The following is an 18611-nucleotide window of genomic DNA, read 5'->3' as shown; positions in this document are numbered from 1 at the left end:
TTTACTGCAAACTAGAGTACTTGCATCACAAAAGGGGACTGGATAATCTTTACCTTTCTTTATGTACAACCTGCCATGCCATTGTTTCTGCAAGTTGGTAAAATCATTTGATGGTACAGAAGCATATGGCCTTCCTGGATGTATCTGCAATCATTTAATATAGAAACTATAAAACTTTTGTTTCTCATGCTATAGGTCAATCATGTCTGATATTAAAAGGGACAACAGAGTAACATCCTTGACTTCCCGGGCAGGAATAAGGCACGCATTGATCACCATTCTCGATCAACTTCAACGATGCCAGAAATCACTTAATGAATTCCTTGAGGTATGTCTTGAGCTTTTGTATGCAGATGAAGAGCAACCCAAATGCTTGGTTTCAGTATAAGAAATATAATTTTGAAATGTGTTCTTCCAACAGGAAAAACGCTCTGCATTCCCTAGATTCTACTTCATTGGTGACGATGACCTGTTGGAAATTTTAGGACAGTCCACTAACCCAGCAGTCATTCAGTCCCACCTTAAGAAGCTTTTTGCAGGTATGATATATATGACATACTATATGAAATCCTTGTCAAATCTGTCATCACCTTTTTGTAAATTCTCCTAGACACCAAGGCTAATACATTAGCCTGCAATTCTCCTGTTCTGGCTTCATGAACAAGAACAGGAGAATTGCAGACTTACTATCAGGAAATCAGAGATAGATGATTACATATATTATAGCATGCTTACATTAGCATTGATGTTTCTAATGATAATGACTATTTCACTTATTCTCATAGTTACATGACTATTCTAGCAACACAAATTGCAGTGTTTATTGAAATCTTTCTTTGCCTAGTTTAAAATGTTGATTTCTTTCACTATAAATACAATTTTGTTATGTTGTCCTCTTGAATATTTCAATTGGTTCTGAAAACGTATTCAGTTGGAGCCTTTTTGTGTCAGAAGATGTGGTAGCTTTACATGTTTTCAGTTAGCCTCTAACCTTGCACTTCCCTGTACACTTGGCCTTTTATGCGCTGAAATCCCTTTCCCTTGATGATCTTTTTTTGTAAGATTACCTTGACATTTTGTAAATGTTTCCGATTCCGTCTTACCGCAGGCAGTGATAATTATACACACATCCCGTTCTCATTATCTGTCTCAATCAAAGAGTAACCAATCACGTCTCCAAAATTGTTATCAAGATAGAATATGTGTTGCTTAAATAGCACAGACATCTCTCCAAAGTGAGTGAATTTGCAAGCACGCCAAAGAAGTTAATCCAGTCTTCAAGAGAAGCTTGCATTAATCCTCAATGGATGCAGCTATTACTTTGTAAAAGGAAACTGCTGAAGGCTTAGAACAATCCTGAGCCGAGACTCCAGGAACAAGTAGGGTGCATGATCTGACCCCATATTGATCCCTTGTTCTTATTTTAACATCCTCCATACCTGCAGTAGTAACTGCAATCAGGTGCAAAATTGTTCCTCCTGCTGTGCACAAGCCTCTGTCCACATCAGCTAGTGTGTTTTTGGTAGCGATCAGTGACTAAAAGGCATCAGGGCTGATCTGTAGACGTTAGACCTGCCCTAGGATCAACCAAGTTTCAGCATTAGCCTCCATCAGGACCAGAGGGTCTTCGGCTGAATCCCTAACAAAAGATCTAAAGTCTTTGTCTTTCTAAGCTCCTAAAATGAGTCCCTATGTATAGTATTAAAGGGGAGATAATACTCTGGTTCACTCTGTATTTAAAGGATGCATTCCCATGCCAACACTAAACACAGGGCAGAGAAAGAGAAAATAGCGATCTGGTACAAAGAATTTTTACAGACCCGCCCATCTCAGGGATAAAATGATAAAGGAGTTTTTTTTTAGATAAAAACACAGTGAAAGCAAAACTCGCCCCAGGTGTGCCTTTGTCCTTGCATGGATTGTAGTACAAGAGGTCCATCTCCTTCACTCCACTCAGTAGAGCCAATTTGCTAATTCTGGCTGTGATAGCAGAACTGAACTCCTTGTGTGGTCATTTATGGAAAATAGGGTTGTTTTGGACATTAACAAGGTTCAAGGACGTAGAGAATATTTTAAGCAAACTCATTGTTTGAAGGCTCCTCTTTGATTTTCTTTCATGTACTACGTCAAGTGTACACATTTTAACGTGTCTGCTAAAAAGTCTTTCCACAAAGATTATGTGGTACCCGAGTCCTTTTATACATTTGACCTTTTTGGAAAGGTAGCACCAGCAGTCTTCTTCCTCACCTAGCGACTCTGCACCAGACATGTTTTTGTTAATGGTTACCAAAATTCAAGCCACCAAAATGTCTGCCAGTTTCAATGGGCTTTGGCAATGAAATCCTTGCCAAGCGAATTTCATTTGAGGGTTTCTTGTGTTCTCCACCAGACATTATTGAAGCGAAATGTAGTAATGATAGGTGCTGCTCTTTCACGCTATAAATGTACAGCAGGCGCAATGCCTCAATCTTGTTCTCTGGCATCTCAAGTTCTAGATGTTGACCTTAGGAATATGTGGTCATTGGATTCCCCGTTTGGCCAGCTCACAGAACATTAGAGACATAAGCTGTAAGTATATGAAAAGTTACTTTGCTACTTAACTATACTGTATGGCAACTCATTGCAACCCTAGGCCTTCAGGCACTACTTTTACCTCTCAGGCTGGCGCCTTTGGTTTGTCATGCTCCCACTTCTTCTCTTGTTAGATGACCTCAGAAATATATAGGGTATGACAAAGAAGATTTCAAGGAAGATGAGGGCTGAAGTTATATTATTACATTCTACCGTCTTCTTATGCTTTAAGATGGAAAAAGCCTTCAGTAGGGTGTGCTAGAAAAATGAGGGATTCCTGGTGTATTTTCAGGTGTGTGCCCCTCCCAAGACACATTGGTAATGCTTGGAATAGGGTTTGAGAGACGTGGAAAACGTACCGAGCTACATTTTATATGAACCTGACAATCAGTGTCAGACTCCTGTATTCATGCAAGAAACTCTTCAGTCTCCGTTTGCAGTGCTGCCCACTGTAAAGATAGAGGTCCAGGGCTCTATGTTAGAGCAGTACTAAATAAGAACTCAAACAACATGGAAGCCCAATTCGAAATTATTCCCTAGGGGACTTAATTGGCTCTCATTAAACACTAAATCAGATTAAATACTATATCACAATCCATAAACCATCTTCCTTTGTAGTTACTCACTGACTTTATGCTTGTCTTTGACCCTATACAGAACTCCTCTGCATCTTGGTTTGTGCTATAAAATACCACATACATACTTATACCTCCTAACATATAAATAGCTAAATCCTAACTCTTCCTTGGGAAACTGCAGTTGCGTACAGGGGCATGCTGAATAGGTGCATAACTGTTAAACAGCAAGTGCCTGGGCCTGCATTATATAGAGCAACTTCTCAATATCAGGAAATTCTGGTCAATGTCATTGTATCTTTGTGTGGAATACTTTCTTCTAAAGTTCTGTAGTTGATTCAGTGCTCACTGTCTGGTTGTCAAGTGGCATCTCATCAATGCATTTTAGCACCTCTGGATTTTAATACTCTGTGGCTTTCAGCGTTGCAAGACGAGCCACTCTTTCATGCCCAAATCTGTCAGTACAAGCAATTAACATTGGTTGCAGTCTAAAATTAAGCCTATTATGAACTCTCAGAATACAGCAGAAAATCAGAAGCCATGCTCATGATGATTTGGCTAAGGAGAGACTATTTAATGGAGCTGCTGAGTACAAGCCTTCGAAACCAGGTGGAATGCTCTGGCAGAGAGGTAGTACAGTGAAATTAGTAACGCTGGCTTAGTAAAATAAGTTTCTGATGGATACAACTACCTGTGGATTCCTCACCTAATGAATACTCCCATGGCGCCAGCATTTGACGGAAATCTTCTTACTAGTCTCTGCACGTCGACGAGGACGTCACTCTAGCCCACGCGACGCCGTCTGACGTCATACAGGCAATAAGAAGTCCTCGCCGACGTGCCGATGACAGTTCCCTTTTTTCCGTGCATTCGAAACGGTTATCTTCGAGGGAGTTACTGTTACCTTCGTGGTTACAGTGTATTGTCTGCTGCGTAGTCTTCTCTGCGGTAACAATGTCTCAGAGGAAGTCGGGTTTCAAGCCCTGTCGAGAGTGTGGGGGCAAGATGTCAGTTACAGATCCTCACTCCGACTGTCTATGGTGTTTGAGCTCCGACCACGACGTCTCGACTTGCGATTCATGTCAACACATGAATCCGAAGGCCCTCAAAGAGCGCGAGGCCAAGTTATTCATGGCAAAGTCAAAGAAGAAGGAGAAACATCATAAGAAGTCTTCTTCGCCAAGGTCTCACCGGCGTCATCGAGACTCCCGGCGCCGTAGAGACTCACGACGCCACTCCAGCAAGGAGTCTCGTTCGAGGTCACCTTCGGCTCGGCGTCGGAGGACTTGGGAGGTCAGCCCCACGGTCACGCCGCATCCATCGACGCCGTTGCCCTCTCCGGCGTCACCGACTTCACCTGGTCAGGCGTCAGTGATTGAGGTGGTGCAGCCTCTTGTGTTTTCTCCGGCGTCGCAGACGTCGAGGCTGGCGTCGGGGTCGCCCTCGATCCAGGCACCCCAGTATCCGGCTTTTCCCACTCCTGGAGCCGATAGTACCGCGTTTCTTAATGCGATGTATACCATCTTTCAGCAGATGGCTCCAGGAGCTGCTCCGGCTGGTCCTTCGGGGCCCTTGGCCTTTTCGTTGGGTGATCCTGCGCCTCTTCAGCCGGCACCCTTTATGCCCTTTCTCCCTTTTGGGAATGTGGGCTCGGCGCCGGTGCCGGCGTCGGTGGCCGCTCCGGTGGCTTCGGATGTTTCGGCCCCGGAGGTTGCCCCTCCGTCGAAGTCAGGATTTTGCCCTGTGACTCCGGTTGGTCCATCGGCTCCTGCCTCGGCGCCGAAGCTGCCTGTGGCTCCGGACGCGGCGTCAGATGCTTCTGGAGATCGGCGCCGTTCTTCGACGTCGGCGGAGGCCATGTCGACTCCGCGTATCGAGGAGAGACTTCATTCGAGGAGGCGTGCTCTCCGTCTTTTAGAAGAGCAAGAGTACCAGCGAGTCCTAGAGGAGGGAGAGATTGAGGACTCTGGAGACGGACTGCATGGTCTGGATACAGCCAGTGGGCTGGACACTTACCCTGAGTGGGACCTTTCATCTCCAGGGGAATATACGGAGGAGGCTGCTTCCTTTCATGCTGTGGTGAGGAAGGCAGCGAGCTTTTTGGACCTGCCTTTGCCGGTGGCAGAGGCAAAGCAGAATTTGCTGACAGAGGTATTGCATCCGGCCTCTGCTGCAGCTGAGCCTCTCTTGCCATTTAATGAGGCTTTGCTGGATCCGGTGTTGGAGGTGTGGAAGAAGCCGGTGTCTTCCTCGGCCGTTCATAGGGCTGTGGCCAGGAGGTATCGAGCTGCACCATCTGACCCTGGCTTTCTCTCTAGACACCCTACGCCGGAGAGCTTGGTGGTGCAAGCCTCCTGTTCCTCAAAGTCAGCGCCTGGTTCCTTCCCGACGGTGCCTGGAGACAGAGACTCCAAGAAACTGGATGCGCAGTCCAAGAAAATATTTTCGTCATGCAGTTTGGCGTTGAAGGCCACCAACGCCACGTGCATTCTGGGGAGGTACATCCATGCGCTGATGGATGATATTTCGTCTTCATTCACGGAGCTTCCCCAGGGTCTTTTGGATGTGGTCTCGGACGCCCAGGCTGCCGCGACCCAGATTATCCAGTCTGGGCTGGACACGACCGACTCGGTGGCCAGGGCGATGGGCACGGCTGTGGTGGCAAGAAGACAGGCCTGGCTCCGAAACTCAGGGTTCTCTGCGGATGTGCAGTCGACCCTGCTGGACCTCCCGTTTGATGGGGACAGACTGTTTGGAGCCAAGGCAGATTCAGCCTTGGAACGATTTAAGGAGAGCAGAGCCACAGCCAAATCGTTAGGACTGCAAGCTCCTTCTTCCTCTGCCTCTTCTAGAATTTTCAGGAGGTTTCGGGGATTTGGGCGTGGCTCTTATTCCTCTTCCTTTCGGGGGAGGTTCCAGCAACCCGCCTCTTCCCTCCCCTATAGGTCATTTAGAGGGAGGGGGAGGGGTGGGGTCCGTACCAGAGGAGCCTCTCAACAGCACTCTGCCTCTTCCTCGTCCTCTGGAGGGGTGCAGCAGGGGAAGCAGCCTTAGGCTTCCACCGTTTCCCACTCACTCCTCTCCTGTAGGGGGAAGATTACAGCGTTTTCTCCACAAGTGGAAGTCTATCACAACGGACACTTGGGTTCTCGGCATTGTGGGAAAAGGCTACGCCCTTCCCTTTCGGGAGTTCCCGCCCCTCATCCCGCCCCGCCCATCTTATTGTTCAGAAGAACACCTCCTGTTGCTAGAACAGGAGGTTCAAGTCCTCCTTTCAAAGGGCGCGGTAGAGTTGGTCCCAGAGCAGGAAAAGGGTCGAGGTTGTTACTCAAGATACTTCCTGATTCCCAAAAAGGATGGTCAGTTGAGACCAATCCTGGATCTGAGGATCTTGAATTGGTTCCTCAAACAGGAAAAGTTCAAGATGCTGACCCTAGCACAGGTGCTTTTGGCGTTGAACAAGGAAGATTGGATGGTGTCTGTCGACTTGCAGGATGCTTACTTTCATATCCCGATACTCAAGTCGCACAGGAAGTATCTCCGGTTTGTGGTAGGGTCGCAGCAGTTTGCGGTCCTCCCGTTTGGTCTTACTTCAGCACCTCGAGTCTTCACAAAGGTGATGTCAGTGGTTGCGGCGGAGCTCAGAAGGAGGGGGATAGCAGTATTCCCTTACTTGGACGACTGGTTGATCAAAGCCAAGTCCCCGGAGCTTGTGTCGCATCATCTGCAGTCAACAACCCAGTTGTTGTTCGACCTGGGCTTTTCGGTGAACGTGCCCAAATCTCACCTGGAGCCCTCTCAGCGCCTCCTGTTCATAGGGGCAGTACTGGATACAACATTGAGTCGAGCCTTTCCTCCGCCTCAGCGGATTCAAGATATTCAGGAATTGGTTCCAATGTTTCGAAATGGAGCGGTAGTTCCAGTCCTCAAGGTCCTTCGTCTGCTCGGTCTGTTCGCCTCCTGCATTCTGTTGGTCACGCATGCTCGCTGGCACATGAGGGCTCTTCAGTGGTGCCTCCGAAGGCAGTGGTCTCAACACAAGGGAGATTTAGAAGGTACTGTCAAGATCTCCAGAGATGCTGCTGTGGAATTGAAGTGGTGGATTGCGGGCAACAATCTTTCACAGGGGAAGCCGTTCGCGCAGTCGCCACCAGTGGCCACGGTAATAACGGATGCCTCCACCCTAGGATGGGGAGCTCATCTGGGGGATCTGGAGATCAAAGGGCTTTGGTCTCCACAGGAACAGGTGTTTCATATCAATCTGTTGGAGTTACGGGCTGTACGTTTGGCTCTCAAGGCCTTCCTCCCATCCCTTCGTGGTCAGTCGGTACAGGTCCTGACGGACAATACTACCACGATGTGGTACATAAACAAACAGGGAGGAGTAGGGTCGTACCTTCTCTGCAGAGAAGCTCTTCGGCTATGGTCCTGGGCAAAGGACCATCAGATTTGCTTGGTGGCAAATCATCTGGCCGGGGTCTTGAATGTACGTGCGGACAGTCTCAGTCGCCAATTCTCGGCAGACCACGAGTGGCGTCTCCATCCAGATCAAGTCTGTTTAATCTTCCAGATGTGGGGGTTTCCTCGGATAGATCTGTTTGCCACTCGGGAGAACGCGCATTGCCCGTTATTCTGCAGCCTCCAGTATCCGATGCAGGGAGCGTTGGGAGACGCGTTTCAGATAACCTGGTGCGACCAGTTGCTTTACGCGTTTCCCCCCATACCCTTGATTCCTCGAGTGTTGAGGAAAATTCGCCAAGACCGGGCCCAAGTCATCTTAATAGCTCCGGATTGGCCAAGGAGGGTATGGTACTCCGACCTTCTCCAACTCTCACTGTGCCCTCCGCTCCGTCTCCCTCTCAGGGCAGACCTCCTCTCGCAGTCGCAGGGGCAGGTTTTACACCCCAACCTCCAGAGTCTGCACCTACATGCTTGGAGATTGAACGGGGCAACCTGAGTTCCTGCTCTCTCCCGCCTGATGTAGTGGATGTTATCTTAGCGGCCAGGCGACACTCCACTAAATCTATCTACGCTAATAGGTGGTCTAAATTTGTTATGTGGTGTGGAGAGAGACAGATTGATCCCTTACATGCTCATCTGTCACATGTTTTGTCTTTTGCACTGTCTCTAGCGCAGAAAGGTTGTGCAGTAGCTACCATTAAGGGTTATTTGTCGGCCTTGTCAGCCTTCATTTGTCTTCCAGACCAACCATCGTTATTTAAATCCCCTATTGTTCTCAGATTCTTGAAAGGTCTTCTGAATCAATATCCTCCAAAACCATTCGTTATGCCTCAATGGGATTTGTCCTTGGTCCTGACTTTCCTTATGGGGTCCCCTTTTGAGCCTATGCATTCTTGCCCCTTAAGGTATTTGGTTATTAAAACAGTATTCCTGGTAGCTATAACATCTGCAAGGAGAGTGAGTGAGTTGCAGGCCTTATCGGTTAAACCCCCTTATATAACGTTTTATGGGGATAAGGTGGTGTTGAGGACCAAGGCTGCTTTCCTTCCGAAGGTTGTTTCACCCTTCCATTTGGCTCAGACAATCACTTTGTCCACGTTTTATCCTCCGCCTCATCCTTCAAAGGAGGAAGAAAGACTACATCGCCTGGACCCAAAAAGGGCGTTGAGCTTCTATATCGACAGAATGAAGGATATCAGGCTGGAGGATCAGCTGTTTGTCGGATACGTGGGCAAGAGGAGAGGAAAGGCAGTCCACAAGAGAACACTCTCCAGGTGGGTTGTTCTTTGCATTCAAATCTGTTACTCTTTGGCAAAGAAGGATCCGCCTGAGGGCATTAGAGCTCACTCCACCAGAGCTAAGTCAGCCTCTTCGGCCTTGGCCAGGGGTGTTCCTGTGGTTGACATCTGCAAGGCCGCAACTTGGTCGTCCCTTCACACTTTTGTGAAACATTACTGTTTGGACTCTGAGGTCAGAAGGGACGGTCATTTTGCACGGTCAGTGCTGCAGGATTTCTTGGTTTGACCATTTAGGCACCCACCGCCGGGCGTGGTACTGCTTTGGGACTCTATTCATTAGGTGAGGAATCCACAGGTAGTTGTATCCATCAGAAGAACGAGTTACTTACCTTCGGTAACGACTTTTCTGGTGGATACATTAGCTACCTGTGGATTCCTCACGGTCCCACCCGCCTCCCCGTTGCCTTTTTGGTCTCTCCAAGCAATCCTTGAGTGTGCTCCTTTTGGTCTTCAAAGTTGCAATACATTTTGCATGTATGATATTTGTATATATGTGTATATTTATATATAAATCTATATATATATTGGGTATATACATGATTCGTATGTATGAATATATTTATTTGTTTAAAAAAAAAAAAAAAAAAAAAAGGTTATATTAAATCTACAGCTATTTTATTGCAATGTTGTGTGATTTACAATATTAAGAGATGTTGCTTTGCTCTTTCATTGCATTGGGTTATTATTATTATTCTCATGCACGTAAAAAATGTTGGTACTGTCATCGGCACGTCGGCGAGGACTTCTTATTGCCTGTATGACGTCAGACGGCGTCGCGTGGGCTAGAGTGACGTCCTCGTCGACGTGCAGAGACTAGTAAGAAGATTTCCGTCAAATGCTGGCGCCATGGGAGTATTCATTAGGTGAGGAATCCACAGGTAGCTAATGTATCCACCAGAAAAGTCGTTACCGAAGGTAAGTAACTCGTTCTTCTCTGCTTTTGGGGAAAGCACACTGGACATATTTCTTTCTGTGGCTACATTTTGTGCAAGGGTTTCTTCTTGCCTTTGTCCTTCTGTTTATCATACTCTTCCAGCCCCTCCTCCTCCTTATCAACCACCATCTCCTCCTTTTCCTGTGTGGGAGAGTGCATGTTACTTAACAGGAACAACTCTGTTCATTGTTTAAGAGTTGTCATAATTCTTACAGAAAGGAGCTCAGATTCAACTCAAAGCAGAGCATTGAATCAGCTTAGGCATGACCATAAATCCATTCTTACTCCTTTTGTAGTAAGACACATAATATAGGTGATGATAGCTGTGAGGGATTACCAACCTTTGACCCTGCTTGCAGGTAGGTCGCTCCCCGCCTTGCCCTCCGCGCCACCTCCTTCTCCCGTCCTCTCTCTCTCCAAACCCCGCCGCTGCATCCCCTGCGGCCCCTCCCGCCTTCCCCTCCTTTCTCTCACCGTTCTTCTCTCACCGTTCTTCTCTCTCCGTTCTTCTCTCACCTTTCTTCTCTCTCCAAAACCCCGCCGCTGCGTTCCCTCCCGCCTCCCCCCTCCTTTCTCTCTCCGTTCTTCTCTCTCCGTTCTTCTCTCTCCGTTCTTCTCTCACCGTTCTTCTCTCTCTGTTCTTCTCTCACCTTTCTTCTCTCTCCAAAACCCCGCCGCTGCATCCCCTGCGGCCCCTCCCCCTCCTTTCTCTCACCGTTCTTCTCTCTCTGTTCTTCTCTCACCTTTCTTCTCTCTCCAAAACCCCGCCGCTGCGTCCCCTGTGGCCCCACCCCCCAGCCCTCTCATAGGACAGGCCCTCCCGCCTCCCAGCTGCCGCTCCCACCCTCCCCTCCTCTTATGGCAGCCGCGGCGCGGCCGCGCCAAAGGCAAGCCCGTCTGCGTCTTCCGCGCCCAGCGCCAGAATCCCTGGCCCTCCCAGACACACTTACTCCCCCCTTACCCTCCACTCCCTCAACCCAGGACCACACCCCACATGCACCACATCTAGCCCCACACACACTCATGGCCCCTTCACATGCTACACCTGCCACTTCTCCTGCTCGTCATCCCTCACACCACACACCAACCATAGCGACCCCACCCTCAACAAACACAACACCCCCAACACAAAACTCACCCACCCTGCCCCCACCAACCAACCCCGCAGCACACAAGCCCACAACCAGAACACACCCCGCAACAACACCCTCACGCACCACACCAACACCACCCACCACAACCACTTGAACTGCCTGCTACTCAACATCCGCTCCCTTCACAAACATACCATAGAACTCTGGGACCTCATCACTACACACTCACCTGACATTGCCTTCCTCACGGAAACCTGGACCAACCTCTCCTCAGAACCCAACATAGCCATAGCCACCCCCAAGGGATACAAACTCCAACGCAAAGACCGCCTACACAAGCCAGGCGGAGGCATCGCCATCCTACACAGAGACACCATCAAAGTCACCACCAGCTCCCAAGACACTATCGGCAACACTGAACACATGCACTTCCTCGTCCACATCAACAACTACTCCACCCTCAGAGGTACACTAGTCTACAGACCACCCGGACCACGCCCCGCCTTCTGCGACACCATCGCAGACAGCATCAGCTCGTACGCCCTCACCTCCACAGACTACATCATCCTCGGTGATTTCAACTTTCACTTAGAAAACCCACAAGACCACAACACTACCTCCCTCAAAGACAACCTCAACAACCTCGGACTCAAACAACTGGTCACCGCACCCACCCACTCCGCAGGACACACGCTGGACGCAATCTTCACCTCAAGCCAACACATAGCCTACACCCATACCACCGAACTCCCCTGGACAGACCACCGCTGCGTCTACTTCTCCTTCACCAAACCCCTCACACACTACCATCAACACACCACACCCTAACGCATGTGGGACAAGATCCCCACAGAACGTCTAAACTCCCAACTGGCCCATAACCCCCCCTCCCCCTGCCCCCCTCTACACCAACAACCCCAACGCAGGAGCACACAACCTCTCCAAATGGATCACTACCTGCGCAGACACACTAGAACCCCTCAGAAGACACATCACCACCCGCAACATCAAGAACGCCCCATGGTTCACCCCTGAACTCCAAGACTCCAAGAGCAAATGCCGCCAAGCTGAGAAAATATAGAGAATAGAACCCTCCTCAACCAACTTCTCCACACTCAAAACCAACATTTGCACCCATAACTCATACGCACCGCTAAAAGAGTTCACTACAAGACACGCCTTGACAACAACTCCCAAAACAACAAAGAACTCTTCACCATCATCAACGAACTTGCCAAACCCAAAGCCAGAAACATAGACCCCACACACACACAGCCCCTATGTGACGCCCTTTCCAACCACTTCCTCCTCAAAATCCTGGACATCCACAACAACTTCACATCACACACACACCCACCACACATACCCTTCTCCCACCCAACTCAACCCCCCCTCAAGACCCCACCACACTATCCACATGGACCCCTACCACACACGAAGAAACAGAAAAAAACATGAACTCCATCCACTCCGGTTCCCCTTCCGACCCCTGTCCTCACCGCATCTACAACAAAGCTAGCCCTACCATCGACCCCATACTCTACAATATAATCAACTCCCCTTTTGACTCCGCCACCTACCCAGACCCCTGGAAGCACGCAGAAATTACTGCTCTCCTAAAAAAAAATTTAAAAAAAGCCGACCCAGAGATCCTCTCCAACTACCGCCCCATCTCCCTCCTCCCGTTCCCAGCCAAGGTTGCAGAGAAATTAGTCAACACTCGCCTATCCCACTTCCTCGAAGAAACCAACACTCTTGACCCCTCACAATCTGGGTTCTGCAAGAACCACAGCACAGAAAGCGCCCTCATCGCATGCACTGACGACATCAGGACCAAAGTCGACAAAGGCGAGACCGTCGCACTCATCCTCCTAGACCTTTCCGCAGCTTTTGACACCGTCTGCCACCACACACTCAGCACATGCCTCCACAACATAGGAATCCACCACAAAGCCTTAGACTGGCTCTCCTCCTTCCTCACCGACCGAACCCAGAAAGTCCGCCTCCCGCCCTTCCACTCCAACACTACCAAGATCACCTGCGGAGTCCCCCAACGGTCCTCTCTCAGCCCCACACTTCAACATCTACATGATCCCCCTAGCCAACATTCTCAGAGCACACGGAATCACCATCCTCTCATATGCAGATGACACCCAACTCATCCTCTCCCTCACCCGCAACCCCACCACTGCCAAAACCAACCTACACGCCGCTCTCCGAGACACCGCCAACTGGATGACCACTAACCATCTCAAGCTCAACTCAAACAAAACCGAAGTCATCATCTTCGGCCCGAACAAAACCACATGGGACGCCTCCTGGTGGCCCACCGCCCTAGGCCCCGCACCCACCCCTGCAACCCACGCACGCAACCTCGGCATCAGACTCGACCCCGCCCTCTCCATGACACAGCAAATCAATGCTCTAACCTCCTCCTGCTTCCACACACTCTGCACCCTAAAACAATCCTTCAAATGGATCCCCCCAGAGACCAGAAAGACAGTCACCCACACACTCATTAGCAGCAGACTGGACTACGGCAACGCCCTCTACGCCGGACCACACTCAAACTCAAACGCAAACTCCAAAGAATCCAGAACACAGCCGCGCGCCTCGTCCTTGGCCTCCCCCGACACAAACGAATCTCACCACACTTCAAATCCCTACACTGGGTCCCCATAGACAAGAGAATCACATTCAAGATCGTCATCCACACACACAAATCCCTCCACAACACTGGCCCAACCTACCTCAATGAAAGAGTAAACTTCCACACTCCCACACGCAACCTCCAATCAGCTGACCTCTCCCTAGCCACAGTCCCCCGCATCCTGCACACCACCACAGGAGGCAGGTCTTTCTCCTACCTCGCCCCCAAAACCTGGAACTCCCTCCCCACCGACCTTTGCAAAACCAAAGACCTACTAGTCTTCAGAAAGAACTTCAAGACTTAGCTGCTCGACCAGTGACCTTCCCTCCCCCCCCCAGCACCTTCAGACCCTCACGGGTGAGTAGCACGCTCTACAAATTTCTTTGATTGATTGATTGATTGACCAATGCTATTAGGGCACAACCATTAAATTATGAGCCCTGGCGAAGTTTCAAGCAAGTGAATTACTGAATGGTCAGGAACACGCAGGCCAACACTGAGATATTTTAAGAGCACTTCACTCTGAATATACCCTTACTTTGATAATCCTTGTAACAGATAAGTAACTTTTTTTTCTGTTGCATCCTACTCCTCACAAAAAGAAAAGAGCACCATACTCATTTAAGTATCCAGTAATTCATAAAATGTTGATGTGGCAAAATGTTAAAAGATGTTAATGAATGGTGTTTTATCAAAATAATTGTACCTTTATCATTTTTAGGTGTCCACAGTGTGACATTTGATGAAAACTTCAAGCACATTATTGCAATGAAATCTCTTGAAGGAGAAGTTGTTACGTTAAAAAATAGAATTTTTGTATCCAATGACGTGGAGGTAAGGCGACTTAAGACTGATAGATGATGAAAATAATATTCAGTAACTAGAGGTGCAGATATCCGTATTTTGTGCAGTCAATTAAGAGGGATCTTCTACTGTTAATGAGTAGCCCAGTGAAGTTGGTATCATATTTGATGCTTCTATGTCATTTGAACCCCATTGTAAACAGATTATTTTCCCTTGAGATATCCTACCTCTGAATTTTTAAATGACAGTGCTTATTATTTTATAGCAACAAAGGGACACAGTATGGTGAATCTCCACCTGCTTCCAAGTTCTTCTAGAGAAAAGTCCTATGTCAATTGAGGGCCACACAAACAAGGTAATGGATGCAATGCAATTAATCTCAGGCACTGGCGAAACCAGCCCTGCGTTTCTTGTGTTATGGTTCAGGGATGACCTGGTCTGGGAGTTGAGGCTGGACTGGTCCCGTTTGAGCAATCACAACTAAGTTTCATATGACTGGCTCCAAACTAAGGTGGCATGGAGGGTGAAAAACAATGAATTTAGATGTGGCTCAAGTGATTGCCATTGGCTGAGATTATTTTAGGTATTCCATCCTTCATATTATTTTTGATCCCTTAAATCTGACAGGTATGCCTAGATATGGAGCCCATGCTCACGGTGCCCCTTGAAGCAATCTTTACGTGGCTCTTGAGCCCTAATAAGGGTGAAACCGTTCCTGGGTTGGTTGTGTTCTGTTAAGGGAGGGCCTGGTCTGGCACTTCAGGCTGTACTGTTCCCACTGGAGCATCAAGATTGATTTGCATATGGCTAGGTCCCAACTGAGGTGGCATGGTGGGTGAAAAAAATGGATTATGATAAAGCCCTGAGTGATTGCCATTGACTGAGATTAATTCAAGTATTCCATCCATCGCCTTGTTTTTGATGCCTCATTTCAATTGAGAGCACAATCTTGAATTGCCTTTGTCTTAATATTTTTGAAAGGTACCTTGAAAGAGAAAATGTGATATTTAGTTCATTTTGACAAATTTAGAAATATTAAGTCCATTTGAACAGTTCATATTTGTTTAACAAGTACTTGTGGGCATTTGTGCGGTGCACATCCTGTATGGTCATAGCACTACTGCCACTACCAAGTGGTGCAGGGGTTGCCATTGAGACTGCTGTGTGACTCACTCTTTAATAAGTTGTTATGGATGTTGTTTTCTGGTCTTACACATGATTATGTAGCTAACTCGTAATCATTAAGCTATGGGTTTAATATTTTGTTTTATTTAGAATTGCAACCAGGTAGATCTGTTAATTTCTCATTTCCAAGAAAACCGTCAACTGTCCGGAGGTTCATGCTGACAAATAATGTTAGTTACCTTGGTAACTGAACATATCTATTGTTCATACTAACTTCTTGTGTTGAGTGTGCAGCATATTATGGAGTTAGTACTATTGTGATTATGTTTGTTCTGTGATGAATGTTTATGGTCTGTGTAAAGTTTTATTTTACAACTTTGTATGTTGCTTCTTAGAGGTTAGTATTGTTGTGAGCCCCATTAACAGCCCATTATATGATATCAACATGCTGTGATGAGTGTATCACATGTGTTTTGTCTAGTATGCTAACAACAAAAGAAAAGGGACCGGGAGTATTGCTGGTCCAGTGTACAATCTCCCAACAATAGTAACTGAATACAGGTACACTGTTCCAAAAGAAATATGTATAAACAGGAGAGACCCGTAGTCTCAGGAGCGAGAACCCTCAAGCATCCTTTTGTATGACTGGCATCATCATCGGGAATAGCTCCTCACCAGGCTGGCGCTGCAATGCCTAGTGGGCACCCCGAAGTGGGGGCTCTCAGCCAACTTTTTGAGACAGTGACTAAAAAAGTTCAACTATGCAGAACAAAGGTGCTGTAAGTCACCATCAACAAAAGAAAAAGAGGTCTAAAATTGGTTATTCATCCGTTAAACTCCATCATTTAATCAGTCTAATCTACAAGGATGAAGACCAAGATTAAAAACATAGTTATGAAAGTATAATAGAGGATTATGCTCCAAAAGCCTTTCAAACAGTGAATGAAAATGGTAGAGTATTCTTAAATATTGAAAAGAACCTCTATAATATGGTCGACATGTTTCGCGTCTATTGGTCCATCCGGATCCATTGACGCTTCATCAGGACCTACAAAACTCAATAGCAAACCTCTTTGAAGTGTGTATCGTTAATAAAGATACAGTAACACCGGTCACTTACATAAGATGACTGGTAATACAGGTACCCACCCCCTATTCGAGAAAAGGTTCCAGGGGTAGAGCGTCTCTGGGGACTCAAGTTGACAAAATTATGTCACTGGTCCTGGAGTGGGACCTACCCTCGGAGACCGCCGCCCGGAAACAACTTTTGTCTAGTATGTTCTTTTGGAAATGGCTGTCCACTGTTTCTTAGAGATTAGAGGTGTGGTGATGTATGTGATAGCTGGCTACATGACATTCCTGGCTTGTGTTAGTTGTATAAGATATATCTGATGTGTCCTGTGCTACATTGAATTGTGCTGTGGAAGCAATGCATACAAAATATTACATCCCTTCCCGAGACAGCTGTCTTATCTAGGGTGCCCTTTGAATGAAAACATTTGAATATGCACATAAGAGGGTACAATACATTACAGTTTTCGGTCACCAACTACAACAAATCACAATTTATTTTGTGCTGTATACTGGAAAGCAGAATCATTACATTTACCCAATGTTTCACTGAATTCATCTCTGCTTATGAGGTACTTTATCATATTTTTGCCATAGAAGATTGCCATTGCATCAATGCACTGTTCAGCGGAAACCTTAAACATTCTTCTTTTATGTTAATTGAACTTCCAAATAGTGGAAGCCTCTATTAAGAGTATTTGGGCAACTAAAGGGGTGGATGTATTGGTTGGGAACGTATAAGTTATTGGAACTTGTTAACAAGATGTGAACTAATATAGATCACACTTGAAAAAACTGATTTGTTTTTCCATTTTGGATTATCGTCTTAAAAATATTGATCCTGTCTGTAATCATTCTTGTGAATGTTTTTAATGGGGGCAGCCTGTCGCCCCATATGAGACTTTTAATCGTCTATGCTGTATTTCATGTCACCACTGAACTGATGCAGCATCCTTTATTCTATCTTTAATGATTAATGCAATTGTATTGAATAGAAGTTGCATGTTTCTCAGCACATTTAACTCACCAGTACAGTTTTCCCCAAATGACATAATGATGCATTCATTTTAATTGCATTTGTTTTAATTCATTGTTTTAATGTTGCATCATTAGTATTGGCAAATATCTCCATTTTTATGTGGCGACAACAAAAATTGAATTAATATCCATCTTTAAATTATTTTGCTTGCATAGGTTTGGCTGAACAACTTAGCCAACGAAATGAAAGCAACTTTGAAACAATTATTGGTTGAATGTGTTGCTGCTGGCAGAAAATCTAATCATGCAATTGATCCATCCCTCTTTCCATCACAGGTAAACACTACCTTTTATTAGTTAATCACATGGTACGGTATTATCACAGTTTTGGGAAACAGTTATTATGAATATTTATTTTCTCTCTTCCTACTGTATGTATCTTTTACTTTCTCTAGAAAAAGCTATTTGACCGGCTCTGTGAAATTATCTGAATATTACAACTCACAATCAAATTATCCTTGCAGCAACTTAAATAGATTAAAACATACATGCAATTATTGAGGATATTTCTATGTAGATATGATGAGTGAAACAACATTGTATTGCACTATGAAAGCCTCCATCAAGAGAAAAAGAAATGCAGTTGATGAGCTGGAACCTCAGTCAAAGGGCAAAAGATGAGGTGATTGAAATAGTTTAGAAAGATCCCCCTTCAGCGCCTTGAGACCCTCACGGGTGAGTAGTGCGCTTTACAAATTCCTTGATTGATTGATTGATTGACTAATGAGAAACCCACCATCAACATGGAAATGTGTTGGAAGAAAGGAAAGGGTAGAATTGAGAAGGATACCTCAACCATAGCAGTTTCGTTGATGCACACAGCATGATCAGAACGGAATCTAGCAGGTGAAAGTCTCTTTGGTGATCAGTATGGTTTTAGAGGGATGACAAAGATTATAAATGATCTGGTGTGTGTAAAAGAAAGCAGATTGTTAGTTGAGTGGTGGTGGTGGGGGGGGGCAGGGGGGTTTAGACTACTTTAAGTAATAA

The 18611-nt window shown here is 46.5% G+C and overlaps 1 protein-coding gene across 2 annotated transcripts in view; it reads left to right on the top strand.

Annotated features, from left to right (window-relative positions):
- The window catches only part of DYNC2H1 (dynein cytoplasmic 2 heavy chain 1), a 1541159-nt gene that overhangs the window by 324706 nt on the left and 1197842 nt on the right, over positions 1–18611 (top strand). For both annotated transcript variants that reach the window (XM_069202358.1, XM_069202357.1), the window contains exons 27-30: positions 196–328; positions 422–539; positions 14305–14417; positions 17778–17897. In XM_069202358.1, coding sequence (XP_069058459.1) covers positions 196–328; positions 422–539; positions 14305–14417; positions 17778–17897 — 484 coding nt within the window. The remainder of the gene's footprint in view (positions 1–195; positions 329–421; positions 540–14304; positions 14418–17777; positions 17898–18611) is intronic.

The sequence above is a fragment of the Pleurodeles waltl genome, chromosome 8, assembly GCF_031143425.1.
Source record: "Pleurodeles waltl isolate 20211129_DDA chromosome 8, aPleWal1.hap1.20221129, whole genome shotgun sequence".
Classification (NCBI taxonomy): domain Eukaryota; kingdom Metazoa; phylum Chordata; class Amphibia; order Caudata; family Salamandridae; genus Pleurodeles; species Pleurodeles waltl.
Note: the sequence above shows the minus strand (reverse complement) of the source record. Positions and strands in the feature narration are given on the sequence as shown.